The sequence below is a fragment of the Lithobates pipiens genome, unplaced genomic scaffold, assembly GCF_037356315.1.
Source record: "Lithobates pipiens isolate NorthernLeopardFrog02 unplaced genomic scaffold, aLitPip1_a1.2 Scaffold_24, whole genome shotgun sequence".
Taxonomy (NCBI): domain Eukaryota; kingdom Metazoa; phylum Chordata; class Amphibia; order Anura; family Ranidae; genus Lithobates; species Lithobates pipiens.
This window is the reverse complement of record NW_027507786.1, coordinates 2149931-2176398: the sequence shown is the minus strand read 5'-3', so window position 1 is coordinate 2176398 and position 26468 is coordinate 2149931. Positions and strand designations below refer to the sequence as shown.

General features: G+C 42.6%; 1 protein-coding gene across 3 annotated transcripts in view; it reads right to left on the bottom strand.

The window, feature by feature from the left end:
• Window positions 1-498: 498 nt before the first annotated feature.
• NAP1L4 (nucleosome assembly protein 1 like 4) overlaps window positions 499-26468 on the bottom strand; it is a 56653-nt gene continuing 30683 nt past the window's right edge. Inside the window, exons 5-14 of one of the 3 annotated variants that reach the window (XM_077453503.1) lie at window positions 26331-26423; window positions 25356-25475; window positions 19931-20002; window positions 16732-16871; window positions 14345-14490; window positions 13120-13142; window positions 12020-12139; window positions 11231-11260; window positions 9362-9415; window positions 499-1317 (exon numbers count right to left, since the gene is read on the bottom strand). In XM_077453503.1, coding sequence (XP_077309629.1) covers window positions 1279-1317; window positions 9362-9415; window positions 11231-11260; window positions 12020-12139; window positions 13120-13142; window positions 14345-14490; window positions 16732-16871; window positions 19931-20002; window positions 25356-25475; window positions 26331-26423 — 837 coding nt within the window. In that variant the 3' untranslated portion in view covers window positions 499-1278. Of the gene's footprint in view, window positions 1318-6967; window positions 7009-9361; window positions 9416-11230; window positions 11261-12019; window positions 12140-13119; window positions 13143-14344; window positions 14491-16731; window positions 16872-19930; window positions 20003-25355; window positions 25476-26330; window positions 26424-26468 lie in introns of those variants that run through there. The other 2 variants (XM_077453504.1, XM_077453505.1) reach the window with 2 other exon arrangements.

Here is a 26468-nt window from a genome sequence, read left to right as displayed (position 1 = left end):
GGGGGGGAGCTCCTCTTTAAAGCAGTCCAAAGAGGACTAGACCTTTTTTGCCTTCCACCATGGGTGGACTGGGGGAAAAAAAAAAAAAAAAAAAAAAAAAAAAAATCGATTCCCCCCCAACAACAAAGTCAGGGTTGATGGGGGAATTGCTCCTGCATACAGCTCTATTGTGTTCTGTCAGCAGGGGGGCGTAGGACGCATTCCCAGCCGGTAGAACACGATTACTGTGGCCCCTGCTGAACTGGCTATGTATGGCCTGCTTTAGTATCACAGAGGTGCACAGCTAACAAAATTTAAGGCAGGTACCCTATGACGACTGTCCTTAAACGTTGAAAAACCATACCTACTGCTTAAAAAGGTTCTCTTTAAGTCTATGTACCTCCACCTTATAGTACTTTTTTTTGTGATGCCACATTTACTTCAACCCTTTTTTTTGTAAAGCCATTTTGACACCTGAATATAACATTTTCCCACAAGTAACAGTTAACTAAAAACGTATTCCAGCTTTAAGCTCAGTTTTTATTTTAATTTACTTTTTATTGCATCTTTAAATACTCTGTACACGTTAAATAAGTAGAATGTGTGTATAATTAAGCGTTTCACTGCATATAAATTGTCATTTCCGACACGTATATTTGCAACGCAGACCCAAATGCGTTAAACCAGCGGGAGGAGCGCCTAGCGGTTTTCTGTCTCAAACCACATTCTAGCCATCAGTCCTTCAGGAGCTAGTGACATCACAGAGCTCGGTGACGGCGCTCGCTCCAGACACCCGCCACGAGTCATGGCACAAAATGGCTGACATCACGCTATTTGGGCAATGGGGCTTTTTTTGTATTTTTTTCCACCCATTTTGGTTAGTTCTTAGAGAATAAAGCAATAATGTAAAGAAAAAAAAAAGAAAAACAAACATTTTTTCTTAACAAAAACCGGGAATAAAAAAAAAAAAAAAAAAAAGAAAAGAAAAAAATGAAATACAGTGTGTGGACTTCGGCTGTGCTTCCATTCTAGCAGTACCCAACAAGATCAGAAAATTCTAATACAGCTTAGGAGTGAGTATGAAAAAAATACAATAAAAAAGGGAGGAAAACATAAAATAAAAAATAAATAAAAAAAAGTGGGGGAGCGGAAATAAGTCATGCAATAATAAAGAAAAAAAAAAATATATATATATATATATATATATTGAGCTTTGACTTAAAATTTTCTGCAGCACAGTAGAATCCTGAAGATTTGGAAAGATTTCGTTCTAGCGAAGTATCCGCCATCTTGTCGCCATCACTGCTGTTTACACTCTGTAGGCTGAGCTGCTTCTTTCTGTGTGGGAAAAAAAAAAAAGTGAAGTAAAACTGTTTTTTGAATCCCACATTGTTCAAAAGCTCTGTCCCAGAGTTTGGATAGGGAACTCTGGGCATTCAAATGGTATTAAATACGTTTTCTAGCATCTAAACAGATTAAAATATTTTTCCATTTTGTGTTCCTGAATCTACAAAAGAGGTAAAAAACGTGGAGCTGGATGCAAAAGTCAAAATTTCAAAAATGGTGAACAGTCACTCCTCAGTGTGTTAAAGCAGAAGAAAACTCCTCAGCTCCAGCGATGCGGCGTCCCTGAGCTCCCCGCCCGGCCACTGACCTCTTCAGGAAGGCGGCTTCTGGGTCTCGATCACTGGACCACTTTCCACAAGGGCAGGCAGGCAATTAGCTTTAAAGTGGTTGTAAACCCTTACAAACTACTTTGACCTACAGGTAAGCCTAGATTAAGGCTTACCTGTAGGTCCAAGAAATATCTCCTAAACCTACACGGTTTAGGAGATATTTTCCAAAATACAGGCACCGCTGTCTACGGCGCATGCGCACTAAGCGCGCCGCCAATGGCGATATGCCGCGAGTGTCGGCTCCCGTGCGCATGCGCGGGAGTGACGTCATCTCAGCTTCGTCGAATGACAGCGGCGGAGCAGCGAGACCCACCGAGAAGATGGATGCTCCAGACTACAGGGGACAGCGGTGACATTGCTGGCTCCTGTGTCAGGTAAGCGACACATAATGGACTACTATGAAATGCGATCTTTAATGCAGAAGAGAAAGCATGGGGAAGCCCTGAAAAAGCCACGTAACCCAGATTGAGAAATCCACATGTACACGAACCAGTTCGAGTGGCAAACAAACGTCTCAGGAGTCCAAAGTTTTTCTTCTTTTTAATAATTCAACCAGGGACAGCAAAGAATCACATTCCGAGGGGCCAGAACATCCTCCTTAAAGTAGAGTTCCACCCAAAAGTGGAAGCTCCGCTTATCTGCTTACTCACTACCTGCAAAGGGGGGGGGGGGGGGGGGTACGTGTTTGACAGGTACCTGTGACCACTTCCGGGAGACTGCTCCATGGCGACATCCCTCCGAAGTTGCCCCCCGCCAGTTAGAAGGTGCAGCGCATGTGCAGTAGGGAACCAGCTGTGAAGCCGAAAGGCTTCACTGCCGGTTTCCCTTACCATGAATGGCAGCACCAGAGAGCCAATCCGTAAATAGGCCAGGGTGCCGACATCGCTGATCCCTGGACAGGTAAGGGTCCTAATATTTAGGGGGGGGGGGGGGTGCAGAACTCTGCTTTAAAATGGAACTAAACCCATTTATTTAACAGTTACATTCCTGGGAAAGCCAGGAATTTAACTGTAATGCCCTGTACGCACGGTCGGACTTTCCGACGAAAAACATGCGATCGTATCTTGGTCGGAAAATCCGATCATGTGTGGGCTCCATCTGACTTTTTCTGTCGGAAATTTCCAACACACAAAGTTTGAGAACAGGATCTAAAATTATCCGGCAACAAAGTCCAATCGTTTAAAATTTCCAATCGTGTGTAGACAATTCCGACGGACAAAGTGCCACGCAGAATAAATTACGAGACGAAAGCTGTTGTACAACGGGACTATAAAAGAGGGCAGTAGCCGTGTTCTACGTGACCACGTTCTGAACGATCGGATTTTCTGACAACTTTGTGTGACCGTGTGTGTGCGCGAGCGCGCAAGCAAGACAATTTCGGGCCAAAATCCGTCGGAAAAAAATCCAATGGGTTTTGTTGTCGGAATGTCCGACCGTGTGTATGGGGCATTACATTAGTTGTGCTCTCAACCAAAACTGTCAAACCATCAAACGGTTGGAGTTATAACTGATCACATGTGCAGCACGACAGTTGCAGATCAAACTGTTTAAAACAATTCAACAACCTTCTGATAATGCCACGGTGATATTCCATGAGCTGAACACGATATAAAATCATTAAAGGGATAAAATAAAGATTGGGACACAAAAGGATGTGACAAATGCAGTGTTTGGAGATCTGTAATGCCGCGTACACACGAGCGAATTGTCCGGCGTACTTAGTCCGCCGAAACGCATTTCAGCGGACAACTCGATCGTGTGTGGGCTTCAGCTGACTTTTCCAGCGTAAAGTCTGGAGGACTTAGAAAGTAGTTTTGCACTCCAATCTTTCCACCGGACTTGGGTTTCAGCGGACAATACGTTCGTGAGTATGCTAGTCCAGCTGACTAAGACTGACGCATGCTCAGAAGCAAGTACGAAAAAAAGGAAGCTATTGGCTACTGAACTTCCTTTTTCTAGTCCCGTCGTACGTGCTGTACGACATCGCGCTAGCAATCGCCGGACTTTGTGTGTCCGTGTGTGGCCAAGTCCATTCGGTAGAAAGTCCGCCGGACTAAGTACGCCGGACAATTTGCTCGTGTGTACGCAGCATAAGAATTCATCATGGACCTACCATTAGAGGACGTCACGTTTTTCCTGCTGAACTCTAAACACAAAACATTTAAAAAATGTGCAAGCAGACCATAACCACCACCCATTAGGGTTTCAGGAAGCGATTTTGCAAATCAGCTGCTCTGCCGTGGCTAAGAAGGATTTTCAAAGTCAAGCCATTCAAACAAGAGTATGCCAGCTGAGCACGGAGAAGGGAATCCCGATCGAAGAGCATTTACCCCCATGCAACAGATTGGTCTGGCAGCGAAAAGTCCCGGGTGGCAAGAATAGGCAATGGCTTGGAGCGAATACAATTTTGGGGCTGAGAAAATTTGTCATCCTCCTTTCGGCATGCTGCCAAGTAGCACAGCATGATAATGGGATTGCATGCACTACTTTACAGATTTCTTGGCACCTAAGCATTTCTTGGAAAGAATTTACATCACTACAAATTATATTAAAATAAAAAAAAGCCACAGAGAGCAAGTGAAAAATGGCAGAACTAAAAATGGAGAGAGACACTATATGGCCATTGAATTGTGGATACAGACTGATGGACCCTACGCTTGTGGACAGCTGACCATCACAGCGATAGGCGCTTACTGTACATTCTTTACCAAAAAGCATGGGCATGAACAGGTCTCCCTCCATTTTGGGTCATCAGCTCAGGAAGGCTTGCCACAAGATTTTGGAGGGTGTCTGTGGGAATTTGTGACCATTCAGCCTAAAGAGCATTTCTGGAGGTCATGTACTGATGCTTGAGGGGGGATGATCTGACTCACAACCAGTGTTCCACTTAATCTCAAAAGGTGTTCAATAGAGTTGAGTTCAGGACTCTGTGCAAGTTCCAGGAGGTGGCTCTCTAATTAGGCAAAGTATTAGGCAAAGTTTACTTTGGTGAGATATTATCTGCCTGTGTATTTCAACTTTGTAATTATTACCGATTTACATCATTTTTGTTCAATGTCCTCCTGTTTCAATGTTTATGTACGTTTTCATGTATGTACCATACCCATATATATGTTTCTATACATTACCAATTTTTCTTACATAAAATTATTTTGATCTTTATTCTATTTTTCTTAGTTTTTAATGCAAGCTGCAGTGTCCTGATGAAGCTCACAAGAGCGAAACATGTAGAAAACAGCAGCAATACTCTATATGTAGGACTTATAAATCCTACGATCATAAGAGGTTACACCTTTCCTGTATATATCTGATGACTGAATATCTATAACTTGATGTCAATTTCGCTCTGTGCTTAAAGAGGAAGTAAACCCTGATGGGTTTACTTCCTCTTTCATTCCCTGCAAAGGCAAAGCATAATGGACTACTATGCATCGCATCGCATAGTAGTCCATTATGTGTCACTTACCTGACACAGGAGCCAGCAAAGTCGCCGCTGTCCCCTGTAGTCCGCCGCATCCATCTTGCTGGTGGCGTCTCGCAGCTCCGCCGCTGTCATTCGGCGGAGCCGCGATGACGTCACTCCCGCGCATGCGCACGGGAGCCGACACACGCGGCAGATCCATTGTTGGAAATGCCGCGCTCAGTGCGCCTGCGCGTCGCTGTCTACGGCGCATGCGCCGTAGACAGCGGTGCCTGTCTTCAGGCAAATATCTCCTAAACCGTATAGGTTTAGGAGATAATTTAGGCTTACCTGTAGGTCAAAGTGGTTTGTAAGGGTTTACAACCACTTTAAAAATTGTATTCTTTATTTTGTTAATAAAAAAGTATTTTAATTTATATGGGTATTTACCTGATTGAGTTTACCTGGGTACCGTTTAAAAATCCCTGAGGTTGGTTGTCCTCCAGCCCCATTTCTTCCCCTTTCTTCTCATTTCTTGTTTTTAGGCAAAGTAAGCGGTCGCCTAAGGCCTCGCATTTACAGGGGCCTCGCTGCCGCCTAACTTGTGTGTGGGAGTGAAAGGGAACGTCCCCCAGTTGCAGTCGGTGTTCCCAGACTGGCGGGGTGAGCAGGCCGGTGTTCTGTCAGATTAGCGTGACAGAACATCACCGGCGCACATTGGGGTAAAGCCATGGAAGTTCCAGCCTGCAACATCCTCATCAGTGGCGCAACCAATAGCAGGCTCCAGTGCTGTCCTAGCCAGCACCACATTGCATGACAGGAGTTGTAGTTCTCCACACCACACACACACATGAAATGGCTGGGAGGTGCCTGTGCTCTGCAGAGACTATACCAGAATGCACTGCAGGGCACTCAAAGTGGACAGTCGGCTTCTCCTGTTTGTAGGGGGACGGAGGACTCGGAGGAGTGCAAGGAGGATCATCTGTCCTGTCTGCACAGGAATAGTCTGTGTGGCTCCAGTGTTTGGCGGCTGCTGCAGCAATGTGGCGTTACCTTAATAGTCCGGTGAGTTTGCTCATAATTACCATGACCATCTCTTGTATGTTCACAGTCTCGGACCATCTCCTGCATCATATCTGCAGTCTGGGGGGGGGGCCCTACAGAGGAGTCAAGAGCTGGAGTGCTGCCAGAAAGGGGTCTACGGGGGGGGGGGGGGGGGTCTGGGGAATGAAACCCAAGCCACCAAGCTGGAGCCAGGAGAGGACCGTCTGACAGCGACAGCGCTGCAAGGCCAGTCTGGGGGTAACACCCTTTACCTTAGTGCAGTTACTCTGCGGAAGGTGGTCACCAGAATTCTCCCCACATCAGAGTTCCCGTTTTAAATGCAAGTTGGAACTCTGCAGACCCCGATGTAAAGGGCAATGTTGCAGACCCTGATGCAAGTAGGAACTCTGATGTAAAGGATAATGCTGTGCATTCCATTTTAAAGGTGTCCTCTGGTGGCTCTGGTCACCAGAGCTGCCCCCCCCCCACAAATCAGTATTCCTCTTTACAACAAAGGCTGCAGCATTGCCTTCACATGGTGATCCACGGCACTCCCCTTTGCACTGTAAGGGAGAATCCTGCAGACTCTGATGTAAGGGAGTAACTCTGTGCCAGAGTTACATTACCCTGACCTTCATGTAAATGGAGTACCCTACACTGGAAACACCCAACGTCAAGAATGTGAAGACTTCAGGTCATATTATAGGTGTGATGGTCAGGTCTCCACAAGCTATTGGCCATCTAGTGTAATTTGAAATTGGCCTACATGAAATGGAGAATACCTATTGCTAAGGCCTAACACAAGCACGAGTGATCAGTGAAGGAGGAGGGGAGAGAAAGGCTGAGAATGAATGGAATTCCATCTTACCTAGGATTGTATGAATGACAAACTAGAAAAAAAAATTACACCTAAACAGAAAAAAATAAAAATAAAATGGCAGAGATCAATTGAGGTGAACATGGCATGAAAAAGAAAGATTCTGGTCAATTAAAGAAAAAAAAAATATATGGATTAGCATGCACATTGTCAGCATCTTTAGGAATGTTAAAGCCCAACTCCAGCCAAAACTTTATTCCTCCATAGCGTAGGGAGGGCGCCTTATAGTGTTCCTACTGAGGATATTCCTCAGTATTGCAGTCCATGGAATATAACAGGGACAGGACATGAGTGAAAACCTCCCAAAACTGAAAAGAACTCTTCCCCACCACATATAGAGCTTGAGTTGGGCTTTAAAATTCGTTTTCCCACCACCATGCTAAAGAAAAAAATAATAATAATGTGAAGATAAAATGAACAGCATGTATACAACATATGAAAGCAAGAGCAGCAGATATAGCTCAGAGACAAAAAAAATAAAAATCTTTCAACTATACATTGAGTCACAGGTGTAATAAAATAACAAACTTTAACAGGATGCATGAGTTTTAAAATAATCTAACAAGTAGAAGTGAGAACTGTGCTGTAGTACAGAACATCAAAGTAACTTCATAACATTGCAATTTGGAGAAAAAGCCCAAAATTAGATTTTTAAGCAGTGTTATCAGCTTTCCCAGCTATCCTGTGTAAACTATAAAATGAATACGGCCCTATGTAATGCGAGATGAGAAGATGAGCAGGTGTTTGTAGTTCAAATCAAAAGCGAGGCGACAACATCGCTGATCCATGTTGTCAACCCAGGACAGGAAGTGTGCTACTGGCAGGATTACCAGGTGAAAAATGAAAAAAAAAAATGCAACCACCACATCTAAGGAATGGTAAACTAACATATTACATTGAGTGTATATAAACACAAAACAAGTAGGAACTGCAGTCAGTTCTACACTCCTGTGGCTACTGACTTTTAATAAACAGACTCTCAGATGTCCAAGTATCCAGCGCTGTCCTCTCCCGGGCCGGTTCTGCACCAGACTTCGGGTCCTCGGCACCGGCATTTAAAAACTGTGGGCAGTCAGATGTGACTCCTTGCAGCTTTAAATGGCCTCGTGTGCTTTGTGAACGGTCCCCAGTCACGTGTCCCAGAAGGTTGCAGGCAGGGATTGTGGGGGGTTGGTTGTGGAGGATGAGACCTTCCAGTGGCACCGGCCAGAGGTGGGAACCTGTCAAAACCAGGTGCCGTCTCCCACCCCCCCCAAAAAAAATATACTCCAAATGTGGTGGGGTGGGGGGGGGGGGGGGCAATGGAGGAAGAGCGGAACTATAGTCCATGGATCTTCCTGTTCTCAGGTAACTAGGTACGGGCAGGCAGCTATCCTAAGAGCCCTTTCACACTGGCAGCATGGCCCCACTAGCGGTAAAGCACCACTAGTTTGAGCTGTACTTTGTCGTTTTAGAGGCGCTAGCAGGTACCGTAAATAAAGGATTAAAAGCACCCGCAAAGCGAAAATGCTACATTGATTTCAGTGTATACGTCGCTCCTAAAGCATCCCAAAGATGCTGCTTGCAGGACTTTAACGTCCTGCCAGCGCAGTGCCCCAGTGTGTCAGCACTTGAGCTTTCATACTGGGGAGCATTTGGAGATGTTTTTTCAGGCGCTAAAAACGCCAGAAAAACGCCTCCTGTGTGAAAGGAGTCCAAGTCTGCAGAAGCTGAACACTGCGCACCTGTGATCTAATCGGGAGGGCGCAATGCACAAAAAAAAAAAAAAAAAAAAAAAAAAAAAAAAACACACACTTTTTTTACCTGGGGAAACATTAGCCCAAAAAAATAAATTTTGGTTTTGAAAAAGATACTTTTTCCCCCCAAAGTCGTACACAGCCTGCAGTGCATGCACAGTGCAGCTCACACCCAGCATCTATAAACAGTTTTGGCAGCTCCCTTGTCAAAAATGCTTCAAAACTGAGTGCCTGGATAATGCAACTTCAGCGCTCATTCACAGGGATTACATCATCAGTGGCCACCTAATGTTCAAAGAGAGAAGATGCTGGTCCAGAAGAAGCAGCAGAAAAAAGTAGCAGTATTGGGGGTGGGGAGGCCGGACCTCACATCACTGGGAGGAGAGAAAACTATGGAGGCAAGTTTGATATAAAATGTGCAAGTACCATATGTTGTTCATATTGGGTGAATGACGACAACTACTTCGAAGACCTGTGGCCGCTAAGTTCTGTTTTAGCTCGGCAGAAGCAATGGAAGATGCAACACATGAGAAAAACCTGGCTGCCTAAAATGCATTTTCAAAATCCTCAACTCAAATGGAGTATTTAAAAAAAAAAAAAAAAAAAACCTTGTTCTTGAAAGAATAGAAAAAAAAATAAAAAAAAATACCTTTCCTGGCTCATCGTCATCTTCCTCCTCACACTCCTCTTCTCCTTCCATCTCCTACAAAAACAGGAAAAGGTTTATTTTTTTAATCTCATGAACTGAACATTATCCATGAACAGAGACGGGGGGGGTATTACAGTTTCTTTTCATTAAAAAGGTAGCTTTAAACTGGACACAAACCAGCAGACATTAAACATAAACAAAGCATATCCCTGTATAGTGTACCAACTTGTCTCAATCCAGAGCACCAAGTGTCATTTCAGTCTGACACTTTGTTCCTCTATCAGCATGAACCACTTCTGACAAGTTTTTCTGACACCAACAGAAAATCAGTGGCAGGGGAGGGACCTCCAAGCACAAAGCCTGTGATTGACAGCCTCAGCACTGTGTGTGTGTGTCACTTTTATCCAATCAGCTATCAGAGCTCTCCTCACTGAGCTACGCAGAGTGTTAAAACAAGCTTTATAGATTATGGACTTTGAAGGGTTGTAGAGAAGAGAAGACTGCAGATAAAACAGGTACAAGTTATGTAGGAGGATTGGTTTTATTTCTGTGTATCCCCTGGGGCCAGCCACTTCACTGGGTATCTGGAAGGGTTTAGAATTTAATGCACTGCCTGTGTGCAGCCTTATCTGCTTTTCTCTCATTACTACAAATGTGGGATACTCTTTACCACTAGGCGCTGCAGGACCAAGTGCCATCCAAATGTTCTTTCTGCATACTGTTGCCTTTTAAATAGACCGCCCCTGCAGACTTTTGAATAGACTTCTTATTCTCTCCCATATACACAGTAAAGCAGCTACATTTGCCCTCCACCCCACCACCCTCTTTGCATGAAGAATAAAAAAAAAATGGCATAACATCTGCCGCAGGCAGCTAGGAAGTTAAAGGGCAACTCCTCCCAAGCTCAGTTTTTCATGGACGCTGGATAGTTCTACCACCTGACCATTTCACTTACAGATTTCAGGCGGTGAGAGCTCTACACTCAGATTGACAAGTCTACACCAGTGATGCGAATACAAGGAGCTCCCAATCTCTCTGGTAGATTTAGAATGCAATGGAAAATGTAAACATATTCAAAACTAGGACAGGTAATTTATCCACTGTCGTTTTTTTTTTATAACTATTAAAAAGGACAAGCCCTGCCGTTTCCAGCTCTAAGGCTCCGTTCAGACCAGTTCCAGAATCGCGATCCCCGTTATTTTCGATGGCAATCATGGCGCAAATTTGCCCCTGACAAACAGCAGTAAAATTCAACAGAATTGCGAGATGCCCATCGATTCCGCACCCAATCCGGAACGCCAAAGTACGAACGGAGCCCAACTGAAGAATCTCTAACTGCTTGCTGCCCGCCTACTGTCAAATGAAGGCGGAGCGGTGCGGCTCTTGTTCTGGGCCGCCGTCATGATGGTTCTCAACAAAATAAAGCATGGAGACATGGATGGATGGATGGGGGAGTTTTCTTTGAATATTAAAAAAATAAATAAAAAAGCGTTTTTTTGGTTTGTGGCACTCAGCTACAGTGAAATGCCCGTTGGCAGGGTTGAACAACTGCATTTACAAGGAACCCATATTGGGAAGGCCTGAAATGCCTGGTTGTTTTTGGCTTCACTGACCTGCCACAAACATACCAGACCCCTGATCACCCTATGTGTTCTGGGTCATTGGCCATCATTTCAATCCAGTGGCTTCAAACAGTTTTTTCTCCTTCTCCCAATTAGAGGCCAGCAATGGCCTCCACCTGACTAACTTTTTAAGCGTGCGTTTCCTTTAGGTGTACATGGTCATTTTAGATCTAAAGTATGCTCAAAAGGATACAGAACACACCATACATAAAAAAAAAAAAAAAAAAAAAAAACACACACTACTCACCTCCTCCTCTCCTTCTTCACCCTCTTCAAACTAAAATAAAAGAGAGCAGTCAGTCAATACAGGGTTACACCATGCATAGCACATCCTGCTAGTGTCTACATCAGTCTCTCCCAACCAGGGGTTCCATGGAACTCAGAGATTCCTCTAGAAGTTGTTAGGGGGTCCTTGATAAGATAACAGTGGCAGATTTGCCTACACCAACTGACAGTGCAAGGGGGTAACAGCTAAACCCACTGCCATTTTAAGGGATGACATTTACACTGACCGCCAATATAAGAGATCAACTAAAATTCATTTTTTCTTGTCAGGCCATTATTATGATTCATACGCGTTTGCAAATGTATCCCCCCCCCCTTAAAATAACAAACATGTCCACATATATGAAGATTCGGCTGGACAAGGAAATGCAACCAGTATTTCATATAGGAGACCTCTGGGCTTGTATCTTTTTCTTATTTCCTCTACATGGCGATTGCAGGGTTTTTCTCCCCGTCCTGCAAGCGCAGTGTAGGATGGGAAAAAAAAAGCAGTGTGAAAGCCAGAGTGCTTTTACATTGGGGTGGCTTGAGAGGCGCTTTTCAAGCGTTGATTTTAGCACCCTAGCGTAAGGGGTCTAAATGGTTCCATGTTTTTTTTTTTTTAGAATGTCCACAAAAAAATAAAAGGCTTCAGTCACCATAAGGCTAAGCACCAATCAATATATGTATGCCATATGTATGCCATTTTCTACCATAAGAATGCAATTCCCTGTATAGGGACTAAGAATATGAATATTTCATATAGACATACACTGTCTTCATCCTCAATTGCTTCTCCGGTAAAATAAAGAACAGCTCGGGGGACTATTCTTTCCCGGAAAAAGTGACCAAGCTCAAAATCAGCCGCTAGAGAGTTTTCCATCTCTTCATCCTGTAAAGTGAGAAACACAAATGGCTTAATAAAAGTGAAACTCCTGGCATAACGTACAAAAATAAAAGATCAGGCTTTCATAATACAAACAGTTAATAATTCCATAATTTCCAAGTATTTGACCATTCCAAAGCTGCAGTTATCCCCTTCTGTTGGAAGGCTGACAATGCTATGCAGTAAATTTGCTGCATTAATCGGCCCTCTTATGCGTGTCCCCCATTCATCTATACCAGCCATTCTCAACCAGGGTTCCATGGAACCCTGGGGTTCCTCCATAGGTTGCTAGGGGTTCCTTGAGCTGTGGCTGATGACCCACCTATTTGATGACGCCTGCAGAGTTCAAGGTTCAGCACCACTTAGCAAAGACAACAGCATGACACCCAATATCTTTTTAGCCGTCTTTAACGGTGGCAATCTGAACACCACTTTAGGGGGACATTCTTCTTATTGACCACCGATACAAGGAGCATTGTTCCTATTGAGCCCTGACGATTTGGTTTTAGTAAAGGGTTCCTCGAGACATGAACATTTTTGGGGTTCCTCTAGGGTTAAAATGCCTGATCTATACAGCGACATCACATCACCACATCCACCTCAGGAGGCATTGTCAGCCATAGACCATTAAAGCAGAACTTTACCCATAACAACTTGATAAACAATGTTCTTTTGCAAGGATCATATATTAATTATGTTACAAAAATGAGTGCATGCTGTAGATTGCCTCCAGCATGGCTCCCGTCTCCTCTTGCTGGAGAATGCTAAAATGCAGTTTGCCACCCTTTTGCAGGAAATGCCGCGCCCCCCAATTTTTTCAGGATGCTGTAGGTCTAGTGAGGAAATGGACATCTGTGAGGATTTGGGTGCACATGCATTAAGTGGATTTGACAACTTTTCTCCTTCAGCCAACAGAAAGTTTTAGGAACTTGCGATCATTCCCTGTATGTGAAATACAACAATTACATTGCAAGTAATTTACTCACCAGTTCCTCTCCTTCACTGGCTGCTGAGAGAAAGGAAAAAGAAAAGAGAAAAAAAAATATGAATAATAAAAATAAATAAATAACCCCCCCCCCCCACAATGACTCAAGGAAATAAATTTGTGGAGCAGAAACAATGAAAAGCAATCAGGACAGAGCTGTGGAAACTACACGGCTGACTCATTTTTTAAAAGTATGCGGGGGGCTGTCATTTATAAAGGGTCACAAATACGGAAGATGTACACCCCCTATAAAAAAAAGATTGGGAAAATGGAGGAGGACACACACACACACACTTGGTCTGGGCCAGCGCTTCAGTTATTTAAGGACCAAAAAAAATAAATAAATACACACCACACACGTATACAATGGCAGAAGCCATAATTCTCATGCGTTCCTTTTTAGACCCCTTTCACACCAAGGGCATTTTGCAGGCGCTACAGCGTTAGCAATCCGCCCTAAAACTGCTGCATCATTGTCTGTAGGGCTTTCACACTGCAGCGGTGCGCTGGCAGGACGTCAGGAAAAGTCCTGCCAGCAGCTTCTTTGGAGCGGTGCGTTTACTGCTCCTCCACCGCTGTTCCCCATTGAAATCAATAGGGCAGCGCTGTAATACCGCCGGCAAAACGCCGCTAGTGGCCGAAATGAGCCGCAAATCCGGCGGTGAATCACCGCTAAAAATAGTGGCGTTTTACCGCCGACGCTATGGGCGGCGTGGTGTGAAAGGGGTCTTAAACTGGACCTGAATTCAAAGACTGATTTGCTTGATCTTATAGGGAACTTTTAGAATAGTCAGATGTGCCTAAGCACAAGTGTAGAGTTTGCCTTGAATTCCTCCTAAAAATAGGTGTGCATTTAGCAAAAAAAAAATAAATAAAAAAATAAACAGTTTTTCAAAGCGTTCACAGCACATTAAAATGGTTATTTTAATTTAAAAACGGCCTTTACAAACAGGTTATACTGAGCAGCACCGATCCTCCCCCCCCCCCATAGCAAGCTGCTCGCCATGGAGGCACTCATGCATGCTTGCTCCGGAACCCTGCTCTGTCCATAAGGCCCCACGCCCTTCTTCCTGCCCTTCTTCCTGGCTGTGACTGTATTGGAGTCAGTGAAGAGGGATAAAGCCAAGAGAGCCTCTGGCTCTCAAGCATATAGCTGGATGGAATGAAAATTGGGCTCAGATATGTATGGGGGGGGGGGGGGGGGGGGGGGGGGAGAAAAACTTCACCTTTGATAGGGCTGAAGAAGTTAAAGAAGGACTCGTTGGGGACTTGTTTTGTTATGGTCCGCACAGTGCCTCGTCCCTTGTGCTTCTGTTTCTTCTTTATTGTTTTAACTGTGATATTTTTGCCCTTTTTCCAGTCAATAGTGCACCTGTTTTAAGAGAACATAAAATATAAGCTTTCAGTAAAAGTAATGGGTAGGGCTGTCCATAGAGTTTAAAGGTGGTCAGACATGCAGAATCTAGCGATCCTTAAAGCAAGATCTACTGGGAGCATTTCAAGAACTTGCAAACTCAGCTCAAACTCAAAAATTGATCTCAATGGTGCCAGCACCTGCCTATCAGGAAGGAACAATAGTGAACAAAAGAATATATTTTTACCTGCCTGATCCTACAAATTTCAACATGTACATTCTATATGGTGTGAGACATTGCTATTGTATGACACATTGAACAAACAACCCTGTATTTCAGACTAAGGCTCAATTCAGACCTAAACCGGCCGCGGATCGCACAGCAATGCTGTCCCTCCCTGTTCTCACACAAATCAGGGCAGAATCTTTGCCTGAATTTGGCCCTGAAACGGAGGCAGACACACAGCGTTTCATTGCAGTGCTAATCTTCTCCAGTCCCATGCCACCACTTTGGGTCTACATGCAAAGTATTGCTCTGGACCAGCTTCCTGAAAGCGGCAATGGTGAACCACGTCTACACAATGTGCAGCAACATGTAGTCTCCAGAGGAGCATGTAATGTGGTAACAGTGTACAAGCACAACTGGGAGTTGTCACCCATTAACAGGAAGTGCCTGAGCAAGGACTTTAATGGCAGGATCACCAGGTATTTCAGTAAAAACTGCATTGAAATGACATGTTAAAGCTCACGTTAGCATAAATGAAAGTCAGTCAATCTAAACACATTCTGACAAAACATAGGATTCTGGGTTTAGTGGCCGTAGAAGTATTTGCATGAGCCAGGCATTTGTGTAAAACTCCAATAAAAATAAGATCTCCCTTTAACCCCAGCAATCATTGGGGTGTGTCAATTGGGCTCGGAGGTTCTGCGCTGGGAGCACACTCACAGCACGCTGACTCCTGGTAACTGTTTGCAATCAAGAGCCAGTGGGATGGAATCCCGATCATGTGATCACTATGACAGCCAATCACAGCGATCACATGATTGGGCCGCTACGTCAACCTCCTGCCGACTTCTCAACCATAGGCCATCATATGATGTCCTGGTTTCTGAGTGGGGATATCTGAATGATGGGTTCAGCTACAGGCATCATCCAGATATCTTTTTCAGCCGGCAATTCTGTGCATCGCAAGAACAATCATGGCAGCAGTTCAGCAGGGGTCAAGCTTGGAGAAGCAACGGAGGGCGGACATCCCTTCCCGCCGACATCCGGAGCTTCTCCCGGCTCACCCCTGCGATCGGCGAGTCAGAGAACAAAAAAAAAAAAAAAAAGTTGCCGTCATCTCTAGAACCCTCGGAGGCCCAGGCATGACGAAAAGACCTCAAGTCTGGGCTGGCAGATGTAAACAAAGCCAAGGACGTGGCTGGAAAGGCAGAGAGACGCTCTCAGCCTTTCCAGCCTGGAAGAGAGGTGTGGGGTCTTACTGACCCCAGATATCTCCATAAAGAGCACCTCTCACGCACTATTAGGATTACAAGGGAGGTTTACATTCCTTGTAATAGAAATAAAAAAAAGTTATCACTTTTTTTTTTTTTTTTTTTTTAAAGTGTGTTATTTTTATTTTTTTTAAAGCCCCCCTGCCCCCATGCACATAAGCAAAAATGTATACAAAAGTAGCGCCCACATATGTAAACACAGTTCAAATCACACGTGAGGTTTCGCTGTGTGCATTAGAGCAAGAGCAATAATTCGAGCCCAAGACCCCCTCTGAAACTCTAAACCTGTAACAAAAAATTAAAAGCATCACCTATGGAGATTTTTAAGTACCAAAGTTTGGTGCCATTCCACAGCATGACATGTTAGGCATCCATGTACTTGGTGTAACATCTTTCACATACAAAAAAAATAAAAAAATTGGACTAACTTTATGGTTTGCGTTTTTTATTAATTAATTGGGGGGGGGGGGGGGGGGGAACACCCAAAAAGGCTGCGCAAATACGGTGTGACATAAAAAGTTGTCATGAGCGCCATTTTATTCCCTAGGGTCTCTGCTTAAAACAAAAACGAAAAAAAAAACCCCCATATATAATGTTTGGGGTTCGAAGTAATTTTCTAGAAAGCAAAAAACGATGAAGATTTTTTTACATGTAGGAGCGAAGTGCCAGAATTGGCCCGTATGAGAAGTGGTTAAAACTGAACAGACAGGAGTTTTAAGAATGGAATACAGTACTCAGACGCACAAATAGAAACATCCTTACCCTTCACAGTCTATGATTTCAGGTCCCTCAAAGGAGAATGGGTCAGTAGAGTCCGGCTCAGATTTCATTTTGTAGGTTTTTGTCAGGACCTGATTACTGAAATACTCATTGGGCCCAAAGTGGAACTCTAATGTGAAAGACTGAAATAAGGGAAGTTAAAAGGTTAATGGTAATGAAACCCTCACAGCATAATCATTAGTACATTTATATGGGAAAAGTAAGGTATAGTGCAATTAAAAGAATCAGTCACAGCTGGGCTTATGCAAGAATCTGAACACTTAATCTTAAAAATTATTATAACTGTACAGGCTTGCCTATAACAAGATTTAGATGATACCATTGCCATATCAGCATGGAGCCATCTCTTGACCAAAGTGTTCCAAGAATTAAAAGGCCAAGTTCACCTTTGGTACATAGGGGGGCTGGAATTTAAGAAATAAAAAAAAGTGAAGTCGCATTAATGTACTTATTTTGCAAAAATAAAACTTTCCATTAATTCTACACCTGCTTACCCATCTCTCTTTGTAGCAGTTTAAAAACACTGCACGATTACTTCTGCCTTACTTCCTGGTCAGACTGTAGGTCATGACACAGGAAGGAGTTGACCAGCTAAGGGTAGATGATGCAGGGTGTATGCTATGGTGTATGAGGTCAGCTGGTCAACACCTTCCTGTGTCATGACCTACAGTCTGACCAGGAAGTAAGGCAGAAGTACTCAGTGTGTTTAACCTCTTGAGGTCCGCTCTATAGCCAAATAACGGCCACAGCGCGGACCTGAATTTCCAGGAACAAGTCCTATGATGGCCTCCCCTTGGCACGCGCCCTCTGCAGGGCACGTGCTGTGATCACCAAGTTACCACGTGATCAGCTGTCAGCCAATGACAGCGTGAGGCGGAAAAAAAAAAAAAAAAAAAAGCAGATCACCGGCTTATCTGCAAGGGAGGGAAGAAAGAAAGAAAAAGAAAGAAAGAAAAAGAAAGAAAAAGAAAGAAAGAAAAAGAAAGAGAAAGAGAAAGAGAAAGAAAAAGAAAAAGAAAGAGAAAGAAAAGAAAAAGAAAGAGAAAGAAAGAAAGAAAGAAAGAGAAAGAAAGAAAGAAAGAGAAAGAAAGAAAGAAAGAAAGAAAGAAAGAAAGAAAGAAAGAAAGAAAGAAAGAAAGAAAAAGAAAGAAAAAGAAAGAAAAAGAAAGAAAAAGAAAGAAAAAGAAAGAAAAAGAAAGAAAAAGAAAGAAAGAAAGAAAGAAAGAAAGAAAGAAAGAAAGAAAGAAAAAGAAAGAAAAAGAAAGAAAAAGAAAGAAAGAAAGAAAGAAAGAAAGAAAGAAAGAAAAGCTACATGCACTTTGCTCAGGAGTTGGCTGAACATCCAGTGGTCAATGGTTAACCATGTTTGTGCAAGGTCTGTCATCTCGGCTACTTGTACTTCCTATCAGTTTCATGTAACAGGGTAACAACACAGGAAAGCAATTGGTGTTGTCAACCCACAACAGGAAACACCTGAGCAAAAATCTACATGGAAGGATCACCTTCCATGTAGAAGGTTAGCAGCTGAAGATTGACAAAAAAAAAAAAAAAAAAAAAAAAAAACCTTGGAAGGATAAGTTCACCTTTTATAAAAAAATTATTTTTTCCCTGCAAAAAGATGTGCATTTATTTTTTTACACTGGAGACTAAAGCATTGCACTCATGATCAGCAGATCATAAGTGCAATGCCAGGGTCCTGCAGACACCGTATGCCTGAACCTCCAATACCGGGCAGGCAGTTACGGAATTGCAGAAAGAATAAGTGAACTAGGTGAGTGCTCAGCTAGCCCCCCTTGCTTCTCCAGTCTTGCCGTGCGATCAGCGAGCTGGAGAATGAACCTGGGGCTGCAGAAGTTTACTATAGAGCCGACAGAGGACCAGATGGTCCCCGGCCATCTTTAGGATCCTCGGAGGCTGCAAGCGACGTCACTTCGGGCGCCGGAAGATGTAAACACTGCCCGAGATGTTTTTTTTTTTTTTTATCTCAGGCTTTCCAGCATAGGAGAGATGTGGGAACTTCTAGACTCCTAGACACCCAAGGGTAGGAGGAGGAGCCATCATGTCCTATTCCTATTACAAGGGATGTTTACATTTCTTGTAATAAGAATAAAAGTGCTAAAAAAAAAATAAGCGCCCCATCCCCGCATGCTCGCGCACAGAAGCGAACGCATAGGTCAGTCGTGCCTGCACATGTAAACATTCAAATCACACTATTGAAGTATCATCACAAAAGTTAGAGAGCAATAATTCTAGCACAAGACCTCCTTTGTAACGCTAAACTGGTAACCTTTACATTTTTTTTTTTAAAGCGTAGCCTATGGAGATTTTATATTTTTTTTTGGTAGTGAAGATCAGCGCCATTCCACGAGTGTGCGCAATTTTAAAAGCGTAACATGTTAGGTATCTATTTAATCCGCGTAATAATCTTTCACATTATACAAAAATAAATTGAAGTAAATATTGTGTTTTTTTATTATTCACAACTTTTTTTTTTTTTTTTTGGGAAAAAAAAAAAAACTAAGTGAAAAATTGCTGCTCAAATACCGAGTGGCATAAAAAATTGCAACAACTGCCATTTTATTCCCTAGAATCTCTGATAAAAAATAAAAGAAGGTATGATTTTTACATGTAGGAGTGAAGTGCCAAAATGGACTTGGGAGGCAAGTTGTTAAAATTGTGACCGCAGGTGTGGTGAGAAGATCCCCTGCCTGCTGTCAGGTGGGGGATTAGGGGGAGAGAAGGCAGGAGCTAGAACATGCAACATGTTCCAAAAAGGTGAACATATCCTTTAGAAAATACATTAACCTGTTACATCCTAGGGGATTTTTATGGATTTGGTTCAGTTCCAATTTACCTATAGGACTTGGTTATTTGATGGGCTGTGCATTCAAGAGTGGGGACCCAGAGAATGCACGGTCAGGCAGTCACCGTCAGACTTCAGGTGAGAAGTCCATGACTCACGCTCAACCATTACACGCATGTAAATACAGAAAAAGCTAAATAATGGGGAACACTACGTGAATCTGACTGAGATTTTATACTCTTGCATTGGATTTTCGAAACGCAAATGCTACTTCTGCCACTGATACAAGAGAAACATAAAAGGATGTCTCACTGTGTGCATCATCATAGGCTCTGTGCTCAGAGCTGTCCTCCTTGTACACAATACACTGCTACTCACCATCGGCTGTCCTGGCCCTGAAAATTTGACTTTCACATCCTGCAAATGTTTTAATATTGGCTCATCGTGTTCCTACAAGAAAGAAAAGTAAATAAATGACAGACCAAATCACCTAAATGAAAGCTGAGCTCCGGCATATAAATTAAATGCATTCCTCTCCACTTATGTATTAAATGTGGAACTTCACCCAAAAGGAGACGCTCCGCTTGTTTGCATTCCCCCTTCCACTTTTTAGGAATTGGGGGGGGGGGGGGGGGGGGGGAAGCAAGTATCTGGTTTTGACAGGTGTCCGCTCCCACTTCCAGTCAGATGTGCCACGGCGATCTGAGCCAGAGGTTCATCCCCTCCCCCCCCACAGCTTTCTGGGACATATCTCAGATCCCAGAAGACTGGGGCTGGGACTGTTCACAACGTGCTTTGCACATGCGCAGTCAGAAACTGACAATTTTCCTTACTACACAAGCCACTTGAAAAATCAGCTTGGGTGAGGACATTGCTGCATCTCTGGACAGGCAAGTGTTATTAAAAGGCAGCATCTACTGTACTTGTAGCTGCCAACTTACATTTTTAGGGGGAGCTCCTCTTTAAAGTGCAGAGGGGGTGCTGGAGAACTTGCTGTAATGTGCACTTGCATAGGACAAACCTGGATATGACAACAGACACACACAGGGAAAAAAAAAACAAAAAAAACAAACACACACCCCCCATAAAGCACCCTGGGAGAAAAAGGGTTAAAAGGTCAAAAGATTTTGAAATATAGCCTGCGGTTCTGCACCGAGTCAGACTCTGCTGTCAGTGTAACGCATTTTGGGTGTGGAGAGCCAAAGCCGGCACCGCTTAGGCAGCTTAACAGATCAGGAAAGCAAAGGAAGAGCCTCTCTCACAGCAGTGTTACCGTCACCAATCATCCAATCGGCAAACGGGTAACATCGCAGCACCAAAGAAAAACGTCTCCCACCTGGTTATGCAAAGCCAACGACTAGGAGCTGCTGAACTGAATAATATATATTTACCAAGTAAAAACGGTTTACATATTTCATTTGCTTATTTAGTAGTCTGGCTGAAGTTTCTTTAAACAGCAAATTTTAAAAGTAAATACTCTCATTTTACACTGTGTGCTGTAATAGCATTTGTAGTTGTGTTTTCAAATCAGAAAAATACCACATGGCCAAAAATTGTTTCTGGACACCCAATCACCACACCTATATAAAAGTTTGTTGGACATCCAATTTAACTACAGAATGAAATTATAGGGCAGCAAAGTGGCTCTCCTGTGCTGGATCACATACCTAATATGTGATCCAGCCCCTCCAGGTGGGGGGCGCACGCCACTTCTGCTGTGATTAGACACAGCACAAGCCAAATCAGCAGGTGCCAGCCAATGGATGTCTGCCGGGAACCTGCTGATCAGTGAGAACAGAACAGAGCTTTGCCTATGTAAAGGCAGAGCTGTGTCTTGTCAGCGGGGGATGTGCACATCCACCCTGACAAGACTATAGAAGTACCTCATAATAAGAAACACAAGAACACTGTTAGGCACACAGTTAACCCTTTGATTGCCCTAGATGTTTAACCCCTACCCAGCCAGTGTCATTAGTACAGTGACAGTGTATATTTTTAGCACCGATCACTGTATTAGTGGCAGTTTGATTGTCGCCGCAGAAATGGCAGTCACTGTTCACTGCCATTACAAAAAAAAATATATTATATATATATATATATATATATATATATATATATATATATATATATATATATATATATATATATATATATATATATATATATAAATACATGCACACACAAACATTTGTAGACACTAACTTTTGTGCAAACCAATCAATTTACACCTACTGTTTTTTTTTATTGAAACTGTTTTCTAGAAGTAATTTATTTATTTTTAACCACTTGCTTACTGGGCACTTAAAACCCCCCTCCTGCCCAGACCAATTTTCAGCTTTCGTTGCTCTCACACTTTGAATGACAATTACTCAGTCATGCAACACTGTACCCAAATTAATTTTTTGTCCTTTTCCCCACAAATAGAGCTTTCTTTTGGTGGTATTTGATCACCTCTGGAGTTTTTTTTTTTGCGCTATAAATGAAAAGAGACCGAAAATTTTGAAAAAAAAACAAAAAAAAACGCATATTTCTTTGTTTCTGTGACAAAATTATGCAAATTATAAATTTTTCTTCATAAATTTTGGCCACAATTTATACTGCTACATATCTTTGGAAAAAATAACCCAAATTAGTGGATATTATTTGGTCTTTGTGAAAGTTAGAGAGTCTACAATCTGTGGTGCGAATCGCACAAAATTGATCACATCTGATGTACTGGTGGCTTATTTCTTGCGACCCGAACAAGTCAGGAAAGTACAAATACCCCCCAAATGACCCCTTTTTGGAAAGTAGACATTCCAAGGTATTTAGTAAGAGGCATTGTGAGCTTTTTGAGGTTGTCATTTTTTTCCCCACAATTCTTGGCAAAATTAAGATTTTTTATTTTTTTTCCCACAAAATGGCCATTGTAATAGGTTATTTCTCTCACATGGCATGTGTATACCACAAATGACACGCCAAAAAAATTCTGCCACTCCTCCTGAGTATTACAATACCACATGTGTGGGACTTTTTCACAGCCTGGCCACATAGAGAGGCCCAACATGCAGGGAGCGCCATCAGGTGTTCTAGGAGCATAAATTACACATCTAACTTGTTGACTACCTATTACACTTTTGAAGGCCCTGGAGCACCAGGACAATGACACGTGACACTGATGACAGATGGCACCGATATGTGGCAATGATGACACCTATACGTGGCACCGATGACAGATGGCACTGGGGAGGGGGGGGGGGAGGATGGCATCCCCCCCCCCCCCACTTACGGCCACTGCAGCCATTCATCTCTCCCTTCTCAAACGCTGTCTGTGTGAGAAGGGAGAGCGGCGCTGAGAGATGATCTCATATGTTTACATATGAGATCATCTCTCATTGGATAGGCCGATCGCGCTGTAAACGGACGCTGTGATTGGCCGTTTACAGCGATCTGTGACTGGCTGTGTCCGAGGGACACGGCCAGCACAGAACTTCCCCGATGCGCGCATTGCGGAAGTAAACAGGAGGACGTCCAGGGACGGCCTCCCGGCAGATGGCGTCCGCTCTGTAGCCGTCTTTCGGCTATAGGGCAGGCGCAAAGCGGTTAAATGGTCGGTCTATTGTTTGTTTATGGTCCAAAAAAAAAAAAAAAAAAAAAAGGCGATCAAATACCACTAAAAGAAATAACAGTGCCATATAGTTTTTGTAGCTACTGACTTTTAGTAAAAACACAAAAATGACTGGAGCTCCTCTTTAACATGGGTGTTGCCCCTGCTTTGCAGCCAAAACAGCTTCCACTGTTTTGGGAAGGGTTTCAACAAGATTTTGGTGTGCATCTGTGTCCATGCTGGACAAAGAACATTCATGAGGTCAGGTACAGATTTTGGATAAGATGACCTGGGTCACAATTGATGCCAAAGCTGCATATGACATTTAAGGTCTGCGAGGAATAAACCCCCCCCGGACTGGTGTTGCATATCTGATATTTGTTTTGCTGACAACTTCATGATAATCTCCAAAACTCATTTAGGCAAGTGCTCAGATTTATTATAGACCAAGGGTTTGTGGACATCCTATTCCAAAGCCATGGGAATAATAACACACACACATACATATTTTTTTTTTTTTTTTTTTTTTTTATTATAATGGATCTTGTGCTCCTTAGTAAAAAGGACCACAGTGTACACAAAAACACTGGCTAGGCACAGTTAACCCCTTTGATTGCCCTAGATGTTAACCCCTTCCCAGTCAGTATCATTAGTACAGTGCATATTTTTTTTTATCACTGGTTTCCGCAAAGTGTTAGTGTTTCATTGCCCACCGGATAGTTTGTAGACACTAGAACATTCAAAATAGAGTTTTCTTTTGGTGGTATTCGATTACCCTTGCGGTTTTTTATAGCATAAAAAAAAAAAAAAAAAAAAAAAAAAGGGGGGGACCGTCAATGTTGAAAAAAAATTTTTTTTTATAGAAAATTTCTGCTATAAAAAACATATACAAAAGATTTAAAAATCTAATTTCTTCATCAATTTAGGCAAATATGCATTTTGCTACGTTTTTGTTAAAAATAGAAAAAATATTTTTATTAATAATAGTATATTGAAAGGGGGGGGGGGGCTTGAATAAACCTCCCAAAAAAGGTCAAAAAATAAATATAGGAGTCCCGTACACTTCAGTCCAGTTTAGTTGCGATTTAAAGTAAAAATTTGCAGCTAAACAAATGAACAAAAAACACACTGGACTCCTTTTAAAAAATTACAATTATACCACAGTCGGACATGCGAGAAAACCTTTTGTATTATATGTGTAAAATGGACCCTCGCGCCACTATGTGCTAGACGTGAAATAAATCTACGTGCATAACAAAGTATAATGTAACAATCTGTGGAATAACAAAAGTGCAAGTGCTACTAAATAAAACAGAAAATGCAGCGGGACAAAATAGTAAACACAAACTATCACTTGAATAATTAAAAAAAAGAGTCCTGCGCAAATAATACCACAAAAAATGAATAATGTATACAAATGTGAAAAAAACAAGAGTCAATGAAAATATTTCAAAATAAACACACCAATAGTGTAAGTGTGTAGTGAAAAAAGCACTGGAGGAAGAACAGGACCAAATGTTCCAAAAAGATCAGGCTCCCAGAACTCTCACCTCAGAGATGGAATAATAAGGCAAAAGAAAGTAATTCCAATGGACTTCTCCTTCACTTCTCTGTGCACAATCATCAAATGGTATAAACTTCTACCACTAGAGGGCCGATTCAACCTCTTATGAGTAATGCTGCAGCATATGTATCCTCGTGGTATGAAACTGTCTGCATGTGTTCATTTCTAGAGACTCTAGAAATGAACACATGCAGACAGTTTCATACCACGAGGATACATATGCTGCAGCATTACTCATAAGAGGTTGAATCGGCCCTCTAGTGGTAGAAGTTTATACCATTTGATGATTGTGCACAGAGAAGTGAAGGAGAAGTCCATTGGAATTACTTTCTTTTGCCTTATTATTCCATCTCTGAGGTGAGAGTTCTGGGAGCCTGATCTTTTTGGAACATTTGGTCCTGTTCTTCCTCCAGTGCTTTTTTCACTACACACTTACACTATTGGTGTGTTTATTTTGAAATATTTTCATTGACTCTTGTTTTTTTCACATTTGTATACTTTTGTATTATATACTATCAAACAGTACCCTTCACTAGAAACACCGAAAGTCTAACATAAAAGGGGTGTCCAATGACCTCCATTACATGCGCTTCATTATAAAAACAAGACAGGGGAGAAATCTAGCATTAGCATTCCATCAGAAGACAACTCACCTGTAAAGATAGATTGATCATGTCTACATTCTTAAAAATAGTTTGCCAGAAGTCAGGGATTCCTTTTGAGTCCTCTGCACTCGGCGTGTCCGACAGAGTCATCTTTTTTTTTACATCCTCCTATAAAAACAAAGAAAGTAAAATGTGTCTTTAATATCACTTAAAGTTTTTTTTTGGCTGCAGATTTATTTCGGACATGTTATTTTCAAAAATACTTACCTGCTCTGTGCAGTGGTCTAGCTAACATATTTGCATCAAAGCCAACTTGGGCAAAAATTCTGTTCTCTATAGGCTAGATACAAGCTTAGCTGGTCATTGAAGAAGGGAAGTCAAAGTGACATTAAAAGGTTCATTTTTAACTTTTATGGGGCATGGGGGGCGAACAAGGGTCCGTGTGTAAATTGACACACAGAGCAGTGGCTCGGGAGAGAGCACCCTCGGCAGGAGGGCCCAGGATCTGTGTGTGCACAAACACACGGATCCACAGTCCTGCTCCGTTTTCACACGCGTGCACCCCCTAGACGGCCCAGAAGAGGAGGACATCAGATGACGCTCGCCCGGGATGGGAGATCCCTTCTGCGGACGTCATTTGATGATGGCTGGTATGGGAAGTGGCTAAAACAAAAAAATAATAAATTAATAATAATAATAATGGTACAGTGTTGCATGACTGAGTAACTGTCATTCAAAATGTGAGCACTAAGCTGAAAATTGGTCTGATTAGGAAGGGGGTTTAAGTGCCCAGTGGGCAAGTGGTTAATTTATTTTTTCAGAAAGGTGAACTTATCCTTCAATATTTTCCAGTGCATTCTGATACTGGCTGTACCACACAATACAATCCAAGCCCCCTGACCTTTCTTCATAAATCATCTAATGAAAGCCACTTTCCACATTGTGCATCTTTCTCATGGTTTATTTGCTTTTATTTTTCTCTCCATTGTGCACCACTGAAGCCGACTACGCTGCTTTTCTTACCGCTAATTTTTCTTTATCATCCTCTTCTCCACCGCTGTGCCATTCACATTCATCATCTGTCGGCTCCACCTCTCCTGTAACAATGAACATTCTCTGCAAGTAAAATATTCAGAAAAGTCAGCTTGGAAAAATGTAAGC